The sequence below is a fragment of the Scyliorhinus canicula genome, chromosome 6 (assembly GCF_902713615.1).
Source record: "Scyliorhinus canicula chromosome 6, sScyCan1.1, whole genome shotgun sequence".
NCBI classification, from domain to species: domain Eukaryota; kingdom Metazoa; phylum Chordata; class Chondrichthyes; order Carcharhiniformes; family Scyliorhinidae; genus Scyliorhinus; species Scyliorhinus canicula.
In genome coordinates, this window is record NC_052151.1 from 115,393,044 (window position 1) to 115,413,730 (window position 20,687).

The 20,687-nt window shown below is 43.9% G+C and overlaps 1 protein-coding gene across 1 annotated transcript in view; it reads left to right on the top strand.

Annotated features, from left to right (window-relative positions):
* The first annotated feature begins 5,876 nt into the window (after window positions 1–5,876).
* The window catches only part of LOC119967419 (macoilin-like), a 153,179-nt gene continuing 138,368 nt past the window's right edge, over window positions 5,877–20,687 (top strand). The window contains exon 1 of the mRNA XM_038799944.1: window positions 5,877–6,035. Coding sequence (XP_038655872.1) covers window positions 5,896–6,035 — 140 coding nt within the window. The 5' untranslated portion in view covers window positions 5,877–5,895. The remainder of the gene's footprint in view (window positions 6,036–20,687) is intronic.

The window sequence follows — 20,687 nt, forward strand, 5'->3', positions numbered from 1 at the left end:
CCTTCTCCACTTTCTTGATCGCTCGATCTTGGATGTCCAATCTAAGCTCCAGCCACACAATTGACTCTTTATAGGGTCCTTGCAGTCCCGTTTCTGCTTAGCAAAGCTTTCCTGAACTTGCATCAGCTGCTCCGTTGACCGCTGGGTCGACAAACCAGAGGTCCAGTCCTGCGCCATGCTGTCTCCTGCTGCAGCTTCAGCCCAAGCCTTCTCTGTCTTTCCGTTTCTGCCTTTACTGGCACTTCTAGTCCTTCTCTCCATGCACTGATGTGGGAACTCAGTACACAATTGCGTCTTCTGTTTTACAGTTCAAGTCTGGTGAAAAATCGGGGGGAAAAGTCCAAAAGTCCGACTCGTGCGGGAGTTACCAAATGTGCGACTTACTCCTTCATAGCCACCACCGGAAGTCCACCACTGTCATTTCTTTCACTACCCCGGTTTGCAGTGCTCTCTATCTTCCAGACAGTGGTCTTTTTTGGGGGGGAATGGGGGGGTCTGAGGAGGGTCCCTCTCGTTAAGGGGTCTGCCTATTTAGGGGGCCCATGGAGAGGGGTTTCTTTAGTTAGGGGGTCTCTTTGAGGGTTCCTTTAGTTCGGGGGTCCCTGTTCGGTGTCTCTTCAGTTAGCGGGACCCTGTCAGGGACGCCTTTAGTTAGAGGGTGTCACTGGGGGGGGGGGGGGGGGGGGGGGGGGGGGGCTCATTTAGTTAGAGGGTCTTTGTGGGGGGTCCTTTAGTTAGAGGGTCCCCCATGGGGGGGTTCTCCCTATTTAGGAAGTCTCTGGGAGCAGAGTCCTCTAGTTAGGGGGTCTCTGTGGGCGGGGGCCCTTTAGTTAGGGGGTCCCTCGTGGGGGTTTCCCTAGTTAAGGGGTTCCTGGGAGTGGAGTGTCTCTCATTTTATGGAGTCGCTGGGGTGGGAGGGTGGTGAGGGGATCTGGTAGGGTAGGGGTGGGCAGGGCGTGCCTTGAGGCGGGGGGATTTTGGGGCAACTGTCTTAAATAATTACCTTCTTAGCCCATCACGAGGGCTACCATGCCAGGTTCACGCTTGGTGATACCTGTTGTAATCTGTGTCCTCGTATTTCCCAGGAAACAAAACATCAGAATGTTTCAAATCAAGTAATGGGTAGAGATTCTGGGCAGTGAACCAGGAGGAAGGGCATCAACTTGTGACAAGACGATGCCCAGGAATGAGGCACCTTCAGGTTAAGTGTTTATGCCTGCTTTCTGTATCTCGACTATAATTCATATGACGGATTATGGAGTTTACATCCTGTAATACCCACCCATTGTGGAAGGCAACACTTGTGCAGTGAAGAAATTAGACAGGTTTCAGAGTTCGCACATTCGTCATTTTTGTTTCAGTTTTCCCTGCCTCTTTCTTTTTAAATTTGCTTCCAGTTTGGAATTACTTTGGATGTTTACTTTCCATTAAATCACTATCTCACTCAACTATTTCCAAGCTCCTTTATTCTTTACAATATCTTACTGAGATATCCCCATCAACTCATTTTCATTTATTTTTAGCTTTGCAAAATCTTGTTAGAAAGTCAAAGATGTTTACAGTATGGAAACAGGCCCTTCGGCCCAGCTTATCCAGGCCACCCAGTTTCTATCACTAAGCTAGTCCCACTTGCCCACATTTGGCCCATATCCCTCCATACCCACCCTGCCCATGTAACTGTCTAACTGCTTTTTAAAGGACAAAATTGTACCCACCTCTACCACTGCCTCTGGCAGCTCGTTCCAAATGCTCACCACCCTCTGTGTGAAGCAATTTCCCCTCTGGTCCCTTTTGTATCTCTCCCCTCGCACCTTAAACCTATGCCCTCTAGTTCTAGACTCCTCTGCCTTTGGGAAAAGATGTCGACTATCTACCTTATCTATGCTCCACATTATTGAATAGACCTCTTTCAAATCACCCGTAAGCCTCCTAGGCTCCAGAGAAAAAAGTCCCAGTCTATCCAGTCTCTCCTTATAACTCAGATCATCAAGTCCAAGTAGAATCCTCGTAAATCTCTTCTGCACTGTTTGTAGTTCAACAATATCCTTCCTATAATAGGGTGACCAGAACTGAACACAGTATTCCATGTGTGGTCTTACCAATGTCTTGTACAACTTCAACAAGACATCACAACTCCTGTATTCAATATTCTGACCAATGAAACCGAGCATGCTGAATGCCTTCTTCACCACCCTGTCCACCTGCGACTCCACCTTCAAGGAGCTATGAACCTGTATTCCTAGATCTCTTTGTTCTGTAACTCTCCCCAACTCCTCATCATTAACTGAGTAGGTCCTGCCCTGATTTGATCTACCAAAATGCATCACCTCACATTTATCCAAATTAAACTCCATCTGCCATTCATCAGCCCACTGGCCCAATTGATCAAGGTCCTGTTACAATCTTATATAACCTTCTCCACTTTCCACTATGCCACCAATCTTGGTGTCATCTGCAAACTTACTAGCCGTGCCTCCTACATTCTGATCCAAATATTTATATATTAACAAATAACAGTGGAGCCAGCACTGATCCCTGAGGCAGACCGCTGGTCACAGGCCTCCAGTTTGAAAAACAACCCTCCACAACCACCCTTTGCTTCGGTCGCCAAGCCAATTTTGTATCCAATTGGCTACCTCACCCTGGATTCCGTGAGATTTAACCTTTTGCAACAATCTATCATGCATTACCTTATCAAAGGCCTTGCTAAAGTCCATGTAGACAACGTCGATTGCACTGCCCTCATTTACCTTCTTGATTACCCCTTCCAAAAGCTCAATCAAATTCGTGAGACATGATTTTCCGCTTACAAGGCCATGCTGACTTTCCCTAATTATCCCTTGCCTGTCTAAATGCCAGTGTAACATTCAACCCATCACTTGCTTCTCTGTGACAGGAGAGACCATTCCTCTGGCTTGGTTTCTGCTTCTTGCTCTCTTTTCTCATCACACTTCATTTTTTTCACTCTCATTAGAAAGCTTTCTTGTTTTTTCAGTTTTGCAAAACACCTAGACTCAGGTCATTAACTGTTCTAGATTCCAGAAGCGTTGCTGCATATTTCCAACATCTGCTGTTTTCTTTCAGGTTTGAAACAGTCTCCATTTTTGTTTTTTTCCCGCCTTATGAATACTATATATTGCAGTAAAGAGAAGCAGTTATGATTCCTGTGACTGACAGGGTAATTTAGCATGTGCGTGCAGAACTTTGCCACATAGATCCCTTATTGTGCTGAGAATGTTGGCTAGTCCTGTAAAGGATATATACCAGCATCTTGTACATTGCAGCCACCCTATCAAGTTGGCTAGACACTGACCATAGATATCATGAGTGACAACAGAGGTGATGATTGTGTCAGAAATTACAGCAGCAAAGGTCGGCACAGTGCTTCACATAGTGTAGCCAATAGACTAAATAGTGTCACATGATTTTATAAATTAAATGTATTTCAATCATATATAGTTATGCTTAAAGATTATGACAGAGGACATAAGTATGATGAAAACTAGATTATAAATTGGAGAAAAGCTGATTCTGAGGAACTGAGAATAGAACTTGGGAAAATAATATAGGTAACAATATTGGCAACAACAAAAAATAAAGCCGGATAACAATGGAAAACATTTAAACCGGCCTTTAACGGAATGCAGGTAAGATATGCCCCAAGTCACCAAGGAATCAAATAGAGAATTCAGAAGAAATTTCTTCACCCAAAGAACAGCAAAATGTGGCACATCACTAGCAAAGGGATTGTTTGAAGCAAATAGTACAGATGCATTTTAGGGGAAACAAGACAAGCATTTGAGGGAAAAGGTAACACTCGATTATGATGGTATAATTAGATGAGGAAAGAAAGGTTGGAGTGGAGCATAAATACTGGCAGGGACTTTTTGTAGTAAGTGACCCATTTTTGTGCCCAATAGCCTATTTAATCCTACACAACTCTCTTCAAATTGTTTCTATTCTGAAATGTTCCACTGACCATGATGCAGGAATTATCAGAATATAATTATAAGCACAAAATAAATGATATTGAAGTTTGCTTACAACATCAAATTAATAGGAATGGTCAATTATGAAATGAAATGAAAATCGCTTATTGTCACGAGTAGGCTTCAATGAAGTTACTGTGAAAAGCCCCTAGTCGCCACATTCCGGCGCCTGTCCGGGGAGGCTGGTACGGGAATCGAACCGTGCTGCTGGCCTGCTTGGTCTGCTTTAAAAGCCAGCGATTTAGCCTTGTGAGCTAAACCAGCCCCTCTGAGAACACTGCACGAGGATTCAGGATAGCACAGGCAGGCCAATCGAACAGGCAGTAGATACAGTTAAATGTAGGGAAATATAAAGTGGTGCAATTCTGGATAAAGAACAGCATGGTGGCACAGTGGTTAGCACGGCTGCCTCACAGTGCCAGGGACCCAGGTTCAATTCCGGCTTTGTGTGACTGTGTGTAGCTTGGTAAGTAGTCTTACAATACCAGGTTAAAGTCCAACAGGTTTGTTTGGAATCACTAGCTTTCGGAGCACAGCTCCTTCATCATGTGACTCAGTTGAGCACTCCGAAAGCTAGTGATTCCAAACAAACCTGTTGGACTTTAACCTGGTGTTGTTAGACTTCTTACTGTGCTCACCCCAGTCCAACCCCGGCATCTCCACATCATGTGCGGAGTTTGCACATTCTCCCCATGGGTGTCCTCCAGGTGCTCCGGTTTGCTCCCACAATCCAAAGATATGCAGGCTAGGTGCATTGGCCAAGCTAAATTGCTCCTTAGTGTCTAAAAGGTTAGGTGGGGATAGGGTGGTGGCATGGGCCAAGGTAAGGTGCTCTTTCGGTGGGTTGTTGGAGACTTGATGGGCTGAATGGCCTCCTTCTGCACTGTTGAGATTCTATGATGATTTTAGGATTCTACCCATGACACAATAGAGGAAAGAAAAGATCGAGATTTGCAATTTTAGGTTGATGAGATTCTAGGTAGAAAACATGGAGAGAAAATTGGTTCTGGATTTGATACTATCTTATAGTCTTCCAGAGCTGTGCAAGTATTTGAAAAGGAATGACAGAAAAGGACTGAGAAATGGGCTTAGAACAAGACTCTCCTTAGAAAGGCCGAGTACCCGCATGTTCTGTCATTTCTATGATTCTGTGAATCCAGATGAAAGTTGTTTAGTGTCTGATCTATTCTTCATCCTTAAACATGCCTTTTTGAACATATTTCCTTAGGAGCACGTTGCCAGGGTCAAAGTTATTTAGGCTCCCTAATGTGATCATTGATATCATACTTTAGCAGCAATTTCATTTGTACATTTCCAGTACAGACTCTTGATGTCCCAAATTGATAAATGCGAATATTCCTTATAGTTATTTAAATTGTAATTTGGCAGTGCATTTAAGGAAGAAGAAAAAACAGTTTATCTATGAATATATGTACCATCATTTCCACTGCTCGGTCTGGAGATGGCTCAGAACTCATTGCACTAATGCAAGCAGTGAAGAGCCCTGGCTGGGATATGGTCGATATTTCTCCTAGCCCTTACTGTCAGGATGGAGCGCCCAGTTTGACTGTCCAACAATCATTAATGATTGAAATCCGTGACATGTGGCTTCGCTGCTCTGCATTTTAATAGATAACAGGTCTGTATTTTTACAAAGCAAACATGACCTTGGTTAATTGCGCTTTAAATGCTACCGAAACCAATGCTACAAAGACTGACATCAATGGTGGGGAGGGGAATGAAAGGCTGGAGCATCTTTTGTACAAACATCCCAAGAGCCTGGAAGCTACGTAAAACCACACACACCACAGGCTAGGGTACGGGGGGAGGGGGGTGCGTGTACGTCGGGGGCATTAGGGCGGGTTTTGGCATCCAGATCTTTGCATCTGAATCTCTTGATGTGGTTATGTTTTCATTCTTTGTGGCGCGATATTTATTTCCAAATCTCAGCCGCAGCAGCAGCAGACTGGGCGATTTAAGTGGGCGACTGACGGCGATGATGCCACCCTTAAAAAGCAGCAAGCTCGCGGAGGGGGTTTCAGCAAGGTAAGGGCTTGTGTCCATGTTCTTTGTGCTGTGCCTGCCGTCTGTCTACCCGGTTATTGTTTGCACATCACCCGGTTTACACATTGCCCTCTCGCAGGCAGCCAGCGCCACACAGACATCTGTGCCAATGAAACAGGCATCCTTTCTCTTCCCCTCTCCATACAGTCAAGTGGGTACCAATTGATGGCGCGTCTTACAAGTGCGAATGTATAATTGTTGCCCCGTTGCAATTGAACTTGCCGAACAGAAGTTCCCTCCACCTGCAGCGTGAAGGTGGCTGCACGCCAGTGATCATCCAGCACATCATTCAGGAGTGGCGCGGTTTCATTCAGCCAAACCTTTCTTTAAACACCCTCCTCCCTCTTTGTCTGACTGCTTTCTACAGGCGGCCGTCTGGGATGCCTCACGATGCTCCCTTTTATTAAGACATCACAGGCTGTCTCTCCCATCCAGCTGCACATTGGCTGCGAGCGAGGGTCACGGGCCGCTTCCCCCAGTCAACCCGTCAAACCACCGTTAAACCAACAACCCACGTCTCTTTACCCCTTCCCAGTGAACTGGATGTGGACCCGGGCGAAGCGCTCCTCAGTCAGAGCACAGCCAGATATTAACATGCAGCTTGCGAGGCATCAACACAGCACCTCTGCCCATCCAGCCCCCCCCCCCCCCCCCCAACCCCGAGATATTTTCATTAAAGAGATAAAACGATCATCCACCCTGAGAAGGTCCATCAGTAATGTTGCTCATTCTTAAATGATTCTAGATGTTCTGTCCATTGACTATGAACGGTCCATTAATCTACTGTGTGACAGGCAGTAAAAGGGGAATGAATTGGTACAAAGGAAAGATGGAAAGGTAGGAAAAATGCGAACAAACGAGAATGACCCATGAATACACTTTAAATTGCTAAAGTTTCCCTCCACTTTGAGAACATATATACATTACTCATTTCACACTGAAGCAACGGTCCAGACCGAAACGCCACCTCGATGAATTAGTGACATTTTATCGAAGTTTTACATTCAGATATATCTGTATTTTAAAGCACGTGACATTGACAATTACACAACAGGAGGACATATTTGCATTGCTTACATGTTAGTTGTCAGGGAAACAGTAAACGCAGTGACTGATGTGAGAAATCGTTTGATGTGATAAGATATGGTTTTTGATCCAGCTATTTCTGGTAAAATTGCATCCCTGTTCCCTCTTGACTGTTGGAATAGTTCCCTGCATCAATCCAACAATATCGAAATTAGAATGTATACGGTGTAATTAAAGTTTCATTAAGATATTTGTAATATTTAAACGCTACATGTCAGCAGTCTTGAAGAATTAATACTGCAATTAAATGGTTGTCATGAGTAAATAATACATGCTGATTCTGTGCATCAGAAAATGCAGAGATGTTGCAATTTGTATTGGACGAGCAGAATCTTTTGCCCTTAATTCAGAAGATAAGAAAAAACAGATGTGTTTGTACATATTCTCTGGAAAGTGCTTTGCAGCCAGTGAATTGCTTCTGAAATGTTTATAGGCAATGGTAACAACAGGTTTGGGCACAAAGAGGCTTCATAAATAGTACGCGATGTATAACCAGTTCATTAATTTTGATGGTGTTGGTTAAGGAATTGTTTCATGCAGGAGAACTAATGGATGCTGTTCATCGAAAAGTATCATGTCCTTTTGTGTCCATCTGTGTAATATGCAGCCAAGCTTGGCTCAAAATAATTTGCTGATGATAGGGATATTTCCATAACTCTGGACCTTTGCCAGATAGTAGTCCCATACTCTGTTTAACAAAGGCATTAGGGTGTCTATCTGCTTACAGGATGAAACCTGGTGAATAAGAGATATTAACAGAAAATAGAGAAAGCAAATACCTTTGCAAAATGTTAATTTCCTCAGAAAACACTTTTCATTTTAACGGTGATGTCATGTGAATTTAGTCGATCTATGACTATAATTGATCCTATGTGTGCTTGTTGAGTAATGGGAATTTGCACTCTAGTAGACATCATGGCTAGAATTTTCTGGGCCCTTTGGGATGGGCTGGGAGGTGGGAAGACTGGCAAAATCAAGGATGCATGATTTCTTCCCGATGCCATCCCATGTTGCCAGCAGTGGAAAGGTTGGTGGCTTGAACACCTCTTGGGAGGTCAATTGAGCTACTTGTGTGGCCAATAATGGGCCACTTCCTGCCTCCTCAGAAACCTTCTCCCTGGTGAGCTAACAGTAATATTGCTGAGGCTGTTGCATTATCTGACTGGACTGGCAATCCTTGGGGTCACAGTGCTTAATTGGATGGCAGGCATGATAATGGCCTCTTAATTGACTGCCACAAGCAATATACTGCCCCAGGTTCCACTGTTAACTGAAGCAGGTTCACCTTTCACTTCAACCCCAGAGACAGGACATCGACATTTCAAAAAAGTTGAATTGTAACACAAAAGACTGCACATCAATCTTTGTTTTTTTTAAATATAAAATTAGAGTGCCCAATTCATTTTTTCCAATTAAGGGGCACTTTAGCATGGCCAATCCACCTACCTGAACATTTGGGTTGTGAGGGCGAAATCCATGCAAACACGGGGAGAATGTGCAAACTCCGCACGGACAGTGACCCAGAGCCAGGATCGAACCTGGGACCTCGGCGCTGTGAGGCAGCAGTGCTAACTACTGTGCTACCGTGCTGCCCTTCAATCTTTGCTTTTCTGTATATACTAGTTGTCTGTATTTTAGAAAGAGAGTATCTTTGACAATGCAGAAATCCTTTACTACTACACTGGTGTGAAGCATGGTAAATATACTCAAGTTTCAGGAGTGGAGTAAAAACCCAAGAGCCTCTGACATAAAGGGAGAGCACTACCACTGGGCCAAGGTTGACAACTTGATATGTGAGTGGGTGCATGTTTAGGGGAAGAGGATGCCCCCACTAGGTTTTATGCATCCACTGCTGAATTTTGGATGCTTTGTCAACACTACCCTAAGTCTAGAAGTATGTTCCGTCAAGTAGCGCCTGAAAATGGCAATAACAGGGATAGTACACCTCAACATCTTATTTTCCGCTACCCTAGTAGATTTTCTCAGTTGTCTCTGCCATCTCTGCATTGTCACTATGCTCCTCTTCTAATTTCCCTCCCTCTCTCATTTCATTTCTCATTCTTTCCGCTCCTACTTCTCACTACTTCTTCCTCAGCTCCTGTTTCCTTCCTTTTTGCTTCTATCTTTGTTCTTTAATACTTCGGTCTCCCTTATTCTTTTCTTCTTTCAGGTGAGTGGTGATTTGTGGTATGATAGATAGAGAAATACAGCACAGAACAGGCCCTTCGGCCCACGATGTTGCGCCGAACTTTTGTCCTAGGTTAATCATAGAATTTTGGACAATTTGTCATGGCCAATCCACCCAACCTGCACATCTTTGGACTGTGGGAGGAAACCGGAGTACCCGGAGGAAACCCACGCAGTCACGGGGAGGATGTGCAGACTCCACACAGACAGTGACCCAAGTCGAAATCGAACTTGGGACCCTGGAGCTGTGAAGCAATTGTGCTATCCACAATGCTACCGTGCTGCCCTTAAGAAGTTAACCTACACTCCCTTATTCTACCCTAATCCAAGTACCTATCCAATAGCCGCTTGAAGGTCCATAAATTTTCCGACTCAACTACTACCACAGGCAGTGCATTCCATGCCCCCACTACTCTCTGGGTAAAGAACCTACCTCTGACATCCCCTCTATATCTTCCACCATTTATCTTAAATTTATGTCCCCTTGTAATGGTGTGTTCCACCCGGGGGAAAAGTCTCTGACTGTCTACTCTATCTATTCCCCTGATCATCTTATAAACCTCTATCAAGTCGCCCCTCATCCTTCTCCGTTCTAATGAGAAAAGGCCTAACACCCTCAATCTTTCCTCGTATGACCTACTCTCCATTCCAGGCAACATCCTGGTAAATCTCCTTTGCACCTTTTCCAAAGCTTCCACATCCTTCCTAAAATGAGGTGACCAGAACTGCACACAGTACTCCAAATGTGGCCTGACCAAGGTTTTGTACAGCTGCATCATCACCTCACGGCTCTTAAATTCAATCCCTCTGCTAATGAACGCTAGCACACCATAGGCCTTCTTCACAGCTCTATCCACTTGAGTGGCAACTTTCAAAGAACAATGAACATAGACCCCAAGATATGGTATGGTGCAGTTAGTTGGTGAAAGATTCAGCCAGCACTGTAACTGGTATTTTCTTATGTACTATGGCTTGCAGGTGATGGTTAGCGGCTGGTGCAGAGAAGCTGCCTTTCCTGGTGGTAGCCTAAGGACACTAGTCATGAGAGAGACCTAATGAGGAATGTAGGGTTATTGGGCTGCATCGTGGTGGGAAAGAGCAGTCATTTGACCAGGCCAGCAGTCCAGGTCAATGTTAGGATGAGGATTAATGAAAGAAAAACAGCATGAAGTGGACACTGTGCAATGACACAGCTTAATTTACTTAGTGACGAGAATTAGGGCCTGAAAGGTAAGTAGAAATGGTTAATGTGTCAGGAAATGTAAGATTTTGTTTAATAGCATAAACCTTACATTCAGCAAAGGCAGCTTGGTGCACTGGAAATAATCTGTTGTGACCTTCCTGCATGCAGAAAGCATGCATATTCTAAATCAGATTTTTAATATATATACTTCTATGATATTGCACACTTTGTATTGGAGGATATATTGTTCTATAACAATAAGGTTGTTACCAACAAAATGCAACAGACGAAGTGTAAAAGGAAGTAAATGACTGCCTACGGCACTGAGGACCTGGTTCGATCCCGGCCCTGGGTCACTGTCCGTGTGGAATTTGCACATTCTCCCCGTGTCTGCGTGGGTCTCACCCCCACAACCCAAAGATGTGCAGGTTAGGTGGATTGGCCACGCTAAATTTCCTCTTAATTGGAAAAAAAATAATTGGGTACTCTAAATTTATTTTAAAAAGGAAGTAAATGTGATACTGATAGAAAGTGTGTGCTATATACAAGGCTTTCAATATATTTGCTTAAACATATTTTTAAATTTAGATGTGCTTTTGAACTCAACTTCCTATTGAAGTATAGAATAGAGCTATAGAATTCCAACAGTGCTGAAGAAGACCAGTCGGCCCATTGGGTTTGCACCGACCCTTTGAAAGAACACCTTACCTCGGCCCACTCTCCTGCCCTATCCTTGTAACCCTACCTAATCTTCACATTATTGGACACTAAAGGGCAATTTAGCATGGCCAATTCATCTAATCTGCATATCTTTGAACTGTGGGAGGAAACAGAGCACCCGGAGGAAACCCATGCAGACATGAGCAGAATATGAAAACTCCACACAGTCACCCAAGGCTGGAATTGAACCTGTGCCCCTGGTGCTGTGAGGCAGCAGTGTTAACCACTGTGTCACCGTGCCATCCCAATTATTCATACCTTGTGAAATCAATCATTGTGATAACGTTTGCTGATTCATGATAAATAATGAAATATCCTTAAAGTCAACGATCAAACCTTATAAATAATCAATATTGTACACAGATAGCAATATGGGAACAGGAGTAGACCATTTAGCCTGTGCCATTTCCATAAGACATTTAGCCCATGCATTAACCTGTTGAATGAGATCATGGTTGATCTGTGACCTAGCTTCATGCACATAACTTAGCCTTTGTTAATACCCTTTAGCTAATATAAATCTATCAAACTCATTGCCAATGTTAACAATTGGTCTAGTATAAATTGCCATTTGCTGAAAAGAATTTCAAACTTCTATGCCCTTTGCATGAAAAAGTGTTTCCTAACTTTACTCATAAAGGTCTAACTGTTGTTCCCTCATCCTAGCCTTCCCAACAAAAGTAATTCTATCTATGTGTTCTGCTTAACATCTTGAATCCTTCACTTGGTATAACTCTCAGTGCCCAGCTATCATTCCAGTAAATCTCCACTAAACTGCTTCCAAGACAGTGATAACCTTCCTAAGATCTGGTGCCCAGAACTTCTCATAATACGGCAAATGTGGTCTAACCAGGTTTTTGTATTGCTGAAGCATGACTTCTGCCTCCTTGAATTCTAGACGTCTGGATAAAAATGCAAAAATTCCATTGCCATTTGCGATTATTTTCTTTTCCTGTGTATGAGGAATTAATGACCTTTATGGCTCATGGATAAGTACGTACCAGTCAGGCAGGGAGGAAGGGGTCGAGCGAGGGAACCGTGGTTTACCAAAGAAGTGGAATCTCTTGTTAAGAGGAAGAAGGAGGCCTATGTGAAGATGAGGCGTGAAGTTTCAGTTGGGGCGCTTGATAGTTACAAGGAAGCGAGGAAGGATCTAAAGAGAGAGCTGAGATGAGCAAGGAGGGGACATGTGAAGTCTTTGGCAGGTAGGATCAAGTAAAACCCAAAAGCTTTCTATAGGTATGTCAGGAATAAAAGAATGACTAGGGTAAGAGTAGGGCCAGTCAAGGACAGTGGTGGGAAGTTGTGTGTGGAGGCTGAGGAGATAAGCGAGATACTAAATGAATACTTTTCATCAGTATTCACTCAAGAAAAAGATAATATTGTGGAGGAGAATGCTGAGACCCAGGCTATTAGAATAGATGGCATTGAGGTGCGTAGGGAAGAAGTGTTGGCAATTCTGGACAAGGTGAAAATAGATAAGTCCCCGGGGCCTGATGGGATTTATCCTAGGATTCTCTGGGAAGCCAGGGAAGAGATTGCTGAGCCTTTGGCTTTGATTTTTAGGTCATCATTGGCTACAGGAATAGTGCCAGAGGACTGGAGGATAGCAAATGTGGTCCCTTTGTTTAAGAAGGGGAGTAGAGATAACCCCGGTAACTATAGGCCGGTGAGCCTAACGTCTGTGGTGGGTAAAGTCTTGGAGAGGATTATAAAAGATACGATTTATAATTATCTAGATAGGAATAATATGATTAGGGATAGTCATCATGGTTTTGTGAAGGGTAGGTCATGCCTCACAAACCTTATCGAGTTCTTTGAGAAGGTGACTGAACAGGTAGACGAGGGTAGAGCAGTTGATGTGGTGTATATGGATTTCAGTAAAGCGTTTGATAAGGTTCCCCACGGTCAGCTATTGCAGAATATACGGAGGCTGGGGATTGAGGGTGATTTAGAGATGTGGATCAGAAATTGGCTAGTTGAAAGAAGACAGAGAGTGGTAGTCGATGGGAAATGTTCAGAATGGAGTTCAGTTACGAGTGGCGTACCACAAGGATCTGTTCTGGGGCCGTTGCTGTTTATCATTTTTATAAATGACCTAGAGGAGGGCGCAGAAGGTTGGGTGAGTAAATTTGCAGACGACACTAAAGTCAGTGGAGTTGTAGACAGTGCGGAAGGATGTTGCAGGTTACAGAGGGACATAGATAAGCTGCACAGCTGGGCTGAGAGGTGGCAAATTGAGTTTAATGTGGAGAAGTGTGAGGTGATTCACTTTGGAAAGAATAACAGGAATGCGGAATATTTGGCTAATGGTAAAATTCTTGGTAGTGTGGATGAGCAGAGGGATCTCGGTGTCCATGTACATAGATCCCTGAAAGTTGCCACCCAGGTTGATAGGGTTGTGAAGAAGGCCTATGGTGTGTTGGCCTTTATTGGTAGAGGGATTGAGTTCCGGAGCCATCAGGTCATGTTGCAGTTGTACAAAACTCTAGTACGGCCGCATTTGGAGTATTGCGTACAGTTCTGGTCGCCTCATTATAGGAAGGACGTGGAAGCTTTGGAACGGGTGCAGGGGAGATTTACCAGGATGTTGCCTGGTATGGAGGGAAAATCTTATGAGGAAAGGCTGATGGATTTGAGGTTGTTTTCGTTAGAGAGAAGAAGGTTAAGAGGTGACTTAATAGAGGCATACAAAATGATCAGAGGGTTAGATAGGGTAGACAGCGAGAGCCTTCTCCCGCGGATGGAGGTGGCTAGCACAAGGGGACATAGCCTTAAATTGAGGGGTAATAGATATAGGACAGAGGTCAGAGGTGGGTTTTTTACGCAAAGAGTGGTGAGGCCGTGGAATGCCCTACCTGCAACAGTAGTGAACTCGCCAACATTGAGGGCATTTAAAAGTTTATTGGATAAGCATATGGATGATAAGGGCATAGTGTAGGTTAGATGGCCTTTAGTTTTTTTCCATGTCGGTGCAACATCGAGGGCCGAAGGGCCTGTACTGCGCTGTATCGTTCTATGTTCTATGTTCTATGTTCTATGTTCTATGGCTGTACCCCCCAAGCCTCTTTGGACCTCAGTTATTTCTAGCTTTCTATCATTGTATCCTTTTAAAGATCAAATGTGGATTACCTCACATTTGCCTACACTGACATCCATCTGCCACAGCTTCCCGCCATACACTTGGTCAATTAATGTTTCTTTATAATTTTACTCTTCTGTTTACACTAATTACAATACTGCCTATGTTGTGTTAACAGCATATTTGGCTATGTGTTTTCTATGGATCATCTAAGATGTTAGTAAGTGCAGTGAAAAGTTGAGGCCCAAACAGAGATCTTTGCAGGGTACCACTAGTCACATCCTGCCAATTTTTTAACCTGCTAATTATCCCAATTTTCTGTTTCCTTCTGCTCAGCCAATTTGCTAACCAGATCAGTAGTTTTCCTTCAATTCCATGGACGGCAACTTTAGACAATAGTCTCTTTCAGGAGTCCGGCTTTTACCAGACGTCTGAATGACCCTCTTATGGACTGAACTGATCTTTGCACACATCTTCTCTACTGAGTCGCACTGCACTCCGTATGCTCATCCAATGTCTATGTATTGTGTATTTATCATATGTCCGATGTTTTTTCATGTATGGAATGATCTGCCTGGATTTATGCAGAACAATACTTTTCACTGTACCTCGGTACACGTGACAATAAACCCAAATCCAAATCTTGTGAGGGACTTTATCAAATGCCTTCTGAGAGTCCATCCAAATAACAGTTGCAAATATCCTTATCCTTCCTTTAGTGGCCACTTCAACAAATCTAATCAGATAACCGTTACAAATCCACGCTGTCTGTTTCTGATAAACTAAACCATTTTCAAGGTATTCAGCCACCTTCTTTAATTATAGACTCAAGCAATTTCCTGGCAGCATACTTTAAGCTAACTGGTCTTTAAATTTCAGGTTTCCCTCAAAAACGATATTCCATAAGACTTATCTTGCACTAAGAACTTAAATAGGCCATAGTCTACTATTCCACACTGAAGTGCTATCATACACATTGTGATGCTCCATTTTCCCTTGTAGTTTAAACTTCAACTCACCATAAAGGATGTTTCCTTCGTTCCCACTTTGTAGTGAAATTTTAAACATGTCACTTGCACTTGGATTTTCAATTTTGTTACAGATAAGAGATAAAAATAATTTTTCCTCCAAAGAGTATTAACAATGGTATAATTCTTCAACACTCAAGAGTGTAATTTTTCCTTCTTAGTGTCATTTGTCATGAAGATTGATACCTTCAAGCTTTATAATGAAGATTATCTCAAAGATTTGCATATTGTGTTTATGGCTCTGGCTTCTGGCTGTGTGACTGACAGGGATTTAGAGGCAGAGTTGGTGACACAAGTATTCAATATCCACCTACTTAAATCTTCAAAATAGCTAGATTGCAGTGGGAACACATTTCTTGGCAGATTTCTCAGAAAATGCTTTACGACAGCTGAGGGCAACAGAGTGAATTTCCTAACTATGACATACAGAAAAGATTTAAACTGAACCAAGAATTGATGTGTGACATGAAAATCAGTGGGCTTCACACTGGAATAAGGTATTTCCTGGTGATTATCGTACTTTGCACATTTTTCTTCTAATAATCCTTCTCCTTTTTAATGAAGCGTGGAGCCTATTTAATCATACACGCATGGCAGAATTCGTTTATCAGTTTAGGTTTTGTATTCACTTTTGTGAAATACAAAAGTGAAACATTTTGCAGTTAACTTCAAATTATTCACTTGATGCAGCCATTTACTTGCAGACATAGAAAACATTGCAGTCCTTTGCTGAAATTAAAGTGGAAAACTGATGGAACCACTGCAGAATTTCATCCCCCTTGCATATAAAACACCAATACCTGACCACAAGGACATTTTTCTTTGTTCACCATTTGCAGTGAAATCATAAACATTGACCTTATACTTGTGTTTGCAACTTTACCATAAGTAATAATTCAAAAAAATCTTTCTCTCCATAAGGAATATTAACAAATGCATATGTCAGATTAGCTAAAAGGACAAGGATTCTTATTGTTATAATTTTTGTTTGTGTACACTATGCCATGCAATCCATCAGGGACCTTTGAATTCTAACAAGGAGCAGCTGTTGCTCGGGTTTAACCTAAACAGAGGTCAGACATAATAATGATCCAACTGGGACAAACAATGTATGCATCAAGGTTTCCTGCTTACCTCTTTTCAGCTCTTTGATGCGTAGAAAGATTAGAGCACAGCTCTTGAAGAATATAAAACACACACCTTTGTTCAGTTATTTACTCAGTAACGTCATGTGCTTTGAAATGGCAGTGTAGAATCTTCTGCTATTTTAACAGAAGCTTTGATCTATTTCAAATAGTTATAAATATGTTTATAGATAGGATTTTCCCAGTGCGTGTGGCAGGCTTGGAGGTGGAGAGCGGGGGCTGGGGGGGGGGGGGGGGGGGGGGGGGGACAATGGTGAGCCATCCTGCCAACAGGGAGCTTTCCCAGCATTTGGATTGGATGCGATTAGCTGCCTGCCAAGTGCAGGCAGGCAGCCAATTGAAATAATGGGAGAAATGGCCCTTTGCTGTGTGGTGAAACCACCAGCTTCAACATGGCAGTCTCCTTGCGGCCCCCCAGGGAGACCATAGGATCTGGGACTGCCTATCCCAGAGAGGAGGGCACAGCAGGGAAGCTGTCCCTGTGGCCCCAATGAGTGATGTGAAGGTGCTTTTCCTTCCGAGATGCTCTGATTTTAAATTTTGTTTTCCAGCCTCATGTGGGCTGAAGACCTTCACGTCAGGGTTAGGACAACAGCAGTGAGAATGAACACCCCCAAAATCAAGCAACACTTTGAAACCAGAGGGCATGAGCTGCATGGAAGTGTAAAGCACTGGTTCTGGAGGTCTGGCTGTCAGAGATTAGTTTCTGCGTGGCTGTCTGTTCAATTTGAAAGGCTTGTTTAATCCACAGCCCTTGAGCACTGGGGGAATGAGGGTGCCCTCCAAAGATGAAGTTGACATGCTAATTTCAGTCTACACATGCATCGCAAAGGGCAGCACGGTGGCCTAGTGGTTAGCACAACTGCCTCACGGTGCTGAGGTCCCAGGTTCGATCCCGGCTCTGGGTCACTGTCCGTGTGGAGTTTGCACATTCTCCCCGTGTCTGCGTGGGTTTCGCCCCCACAACCCAAAAATGTGCAGAGTAGGTGGATTGGCCATGCTAAATTGCCCCTTAATTGGAAAAAATAATTGGGTAATCTAAATTTATAAAAAAATAAAAATGAATAAATAAAATACACATGCATCGCCTGCCATTACGAGAATCCAGTTGCTTAATCAAGTCACTGACCCTTTCTTGACGAGTCAATTATGCAAATTTAGTGAGCACATGCACAATCCATGAGTCTGTCATTAATTGGTGAACAAATTTGAACCGTCTGAGCATACGCCCACTGAATTTCACATTGTCCCTGGGCCCCAGCATCCAACCTCCACCCCCGCTGTCATAATATACATCCAGGTATATGATGGTGTGCAGACAGGCAGTGATTGACACACAGGATGACCAGTAAGCACACAGAACACAGCAGCCAATCACCAGACAGGGCACGACCACTATAAAGCCAGAGGGCACCAGTTTTCCCGCTCTCTCGGGATCCAGCCTCTAAGACAGTCGGAGCTCGTGAACATAGCCAGTGCAAACACCATATGGTACTCAGATAGTCTGGTCAGGTTAGCCTCAGGTCTCCAGTTAAGTCAGCATAGTGTCAACCCACAGTTGAACATGTAAAATAGTTAGATGTTAAATAAAATCGTGTTGCATCTCATCAAGTGTTGGAAGTCTGTCTCTCGCTACACTGCATCAAACGCAGTCCACATAGACCCAGCCTGCCCAACACATCACCCCCCTCTCCTCCCCCACCCACAGCGTGAGCCTCCTCATGTAAATGCCCTCCTTATCCTTTTGCGCTGTTTCCTGTATGGGCTACTACACATCCTTAACTTCCTTGCCCTCACCCTTTGCCTTAGCATTTCTTGTGCTGTCTGGAGGTGGAGGTCCCCAATGGAGGACCACTGAGGTTTGCAGGGGTTGAAGCGCTTCATGCAGGTGGATTAATGGGGAAGTGGCTAATTTTTGACAGAGGAGGGAGTGAGACTCAGTGGAAAGGTGCTGACTGAGTGTGATGCACATGGCTGGAAATCCCAGATCCTGAGAGGGCTGTTGGTAAGGGCATTGTCAAGCCTCCTTATTGTTCACTTTGAAGTTCTCTGGGAGTTGAGCTGGCAATTCGTTTGATAGCAATCAAGTAGCAGAAGCAACATCAACGTACCATTATCACAAAGGAGGTAGTGCCAGGCAAGCTAATGGGTTGAAGGTAGACAAGTCTCCTGGCCCTGATGGAATGCATCCCAGGGTACTAAAAGCAATGGCGGGGGAAATAGCAAATGTGCTCATGGCAATTTACCAAAATTCACTGGACTCTGGTGCGGTCCCTGCAGATTGGAAAACAGCAAATGTGACAGTGCTGTTTAAAAAAGGAAATAGATAAAAGGCGGATATCTAGGCCATTTAGCTTAACTTCTGTAGTGGGGAAAATGCTTGAGTCTATCATCAAGGACAAAATAGCGAGACATCTGGATATAAATTATCCCATTGGGCAGACGCAGCATGGGTGCATGAAAGGCAGGGCACGTTTAACTAATTTACTGGAATTCTTTGAGGTCATTATGAATGCAGTTGACAGCGGGGAACCGTGGCGTATCTGAATTTCCAGAAGGCATTCAAAAAGGTGCCACACAAAAGGCTGTTGCATAAGATAAGGTCACATGGCGTTACGGGTAGTGTATTAGCATGGATAGATGATTGGTTAACAAACAGAAATCAAAGAGTGGGGATAAAAGGGTGTTTTCTGGTTGGCAATCAGTGGTGTGCCCCAGGGATCAATGTTGGGTCTGCAATTGTTTACAATTTACATAGATGATTTGGAGTTGGGAACCAAGGGTAATGTGTCAAAGTTCGCAAATGAAACTAAGATGAGTGGTCGAGAAAAGTATGCAGAGGATACAGAAGTCTGGAGAGGGATATAAATAGTTTGAGTGGGCAAGGGTCTGGTGGGTGGTGTACAATGTTGGCAAATGTGAGGTCATCCATTTTGGTAGGAATAACAGCAAAATGGACTACTATTTAAATGGTAAAAAATTGCAGCATGCTGCTGTGCAGAGGGACCTGGGGTGCCCTTGTGCATGAATCGCAAAAAGTTGGTTTGCAGGTGCAGCAGGTAATTAAGGCGGCAAATGAAATTTTGTCCTTCATTGCTTGAGCGATGGAGTTTAAAAACAGGGAGGTTATGTTGCAGCTGTATAGGGTGCTGGTGAGGCCAGACCTGGAGTATTGTGTACAGTTTTGGCCTCCTTACTTGAGAAAGGATGTACTGGCACTGGAGGGTGTGCAGAGGAGATTCGCTAGGTTGATTCCAGAGTTGAGAGGATTAGCTTATGAGGAGAGACTGAGTAGACTGGGACTATACTCATTTGAATTCAGAAGAATGAGGGGGGATCTTATCAAAACATATAAAATTATGAAGAGAATAGTTAATATAGAAACAGGGAGGTTGTTTCCACGAGCAGATGAAACTAGAACTAGGGGGCATAGCCTCAAAATAAAGGGGAGCAGATTTAGGACTGAATTGAAGAGGAACATCTTCACCCAAAGGGTTATGAAACTGAAATTCCCTGCCCAGTGAAGCAGTTGAGGCTACCTTGTTAAATGCTTTTAAGGCAAAGATAGATAGATTATTGAACAGTAAAGGAATTAAGGGTTATGGTGAGTGGGCAGGTAATGGGAGCTAAGTTCAAAAAATTATTAGCCATGATCATATTGAATGGTGGAGCAAGCTCGACGGGCAGATGGCCCACTCCTACTCCTTGTTCTTACGTTCTTATATTCTTATGTGCCGCTGCACGTGGCCAGGACCAGCACCCTGCAGAGGAGGGGGAGGCAGGCCTGATTGATCTTCCAGGATTAGGGCCACAGATGGCACAGCCTCAGAGTATATATTACCAGCCACGGGTGTTCCAATGGAGAATGTCCTACTTCCAAATGTCAGAGGTCCAATGCTGGAGAAAACTGCATTGGTTCTGGGAATGGTGGACCACCTGTGCCGGGTGATGCAAGAGTTGGCACCACATTGAATGGGAGGTCACCCATTGCGTGTGGCCCTGAATGTCACAGCCACTCAAACCTCTATGCCAGTGGCTCATTTTGGGGATGCGCGGCAGACTTATGCAGTATGTCCCAGCCAGCAGTGCACAAGTGTAGAAGAGAGCTCACAGATGTGCTATTTGTGAGGGCCTACGTAAACATCAACTTGGACTAGGACCAGGGGAGCCTGGACACCTTGTCCATGGAGAGTAGTTGTGCCC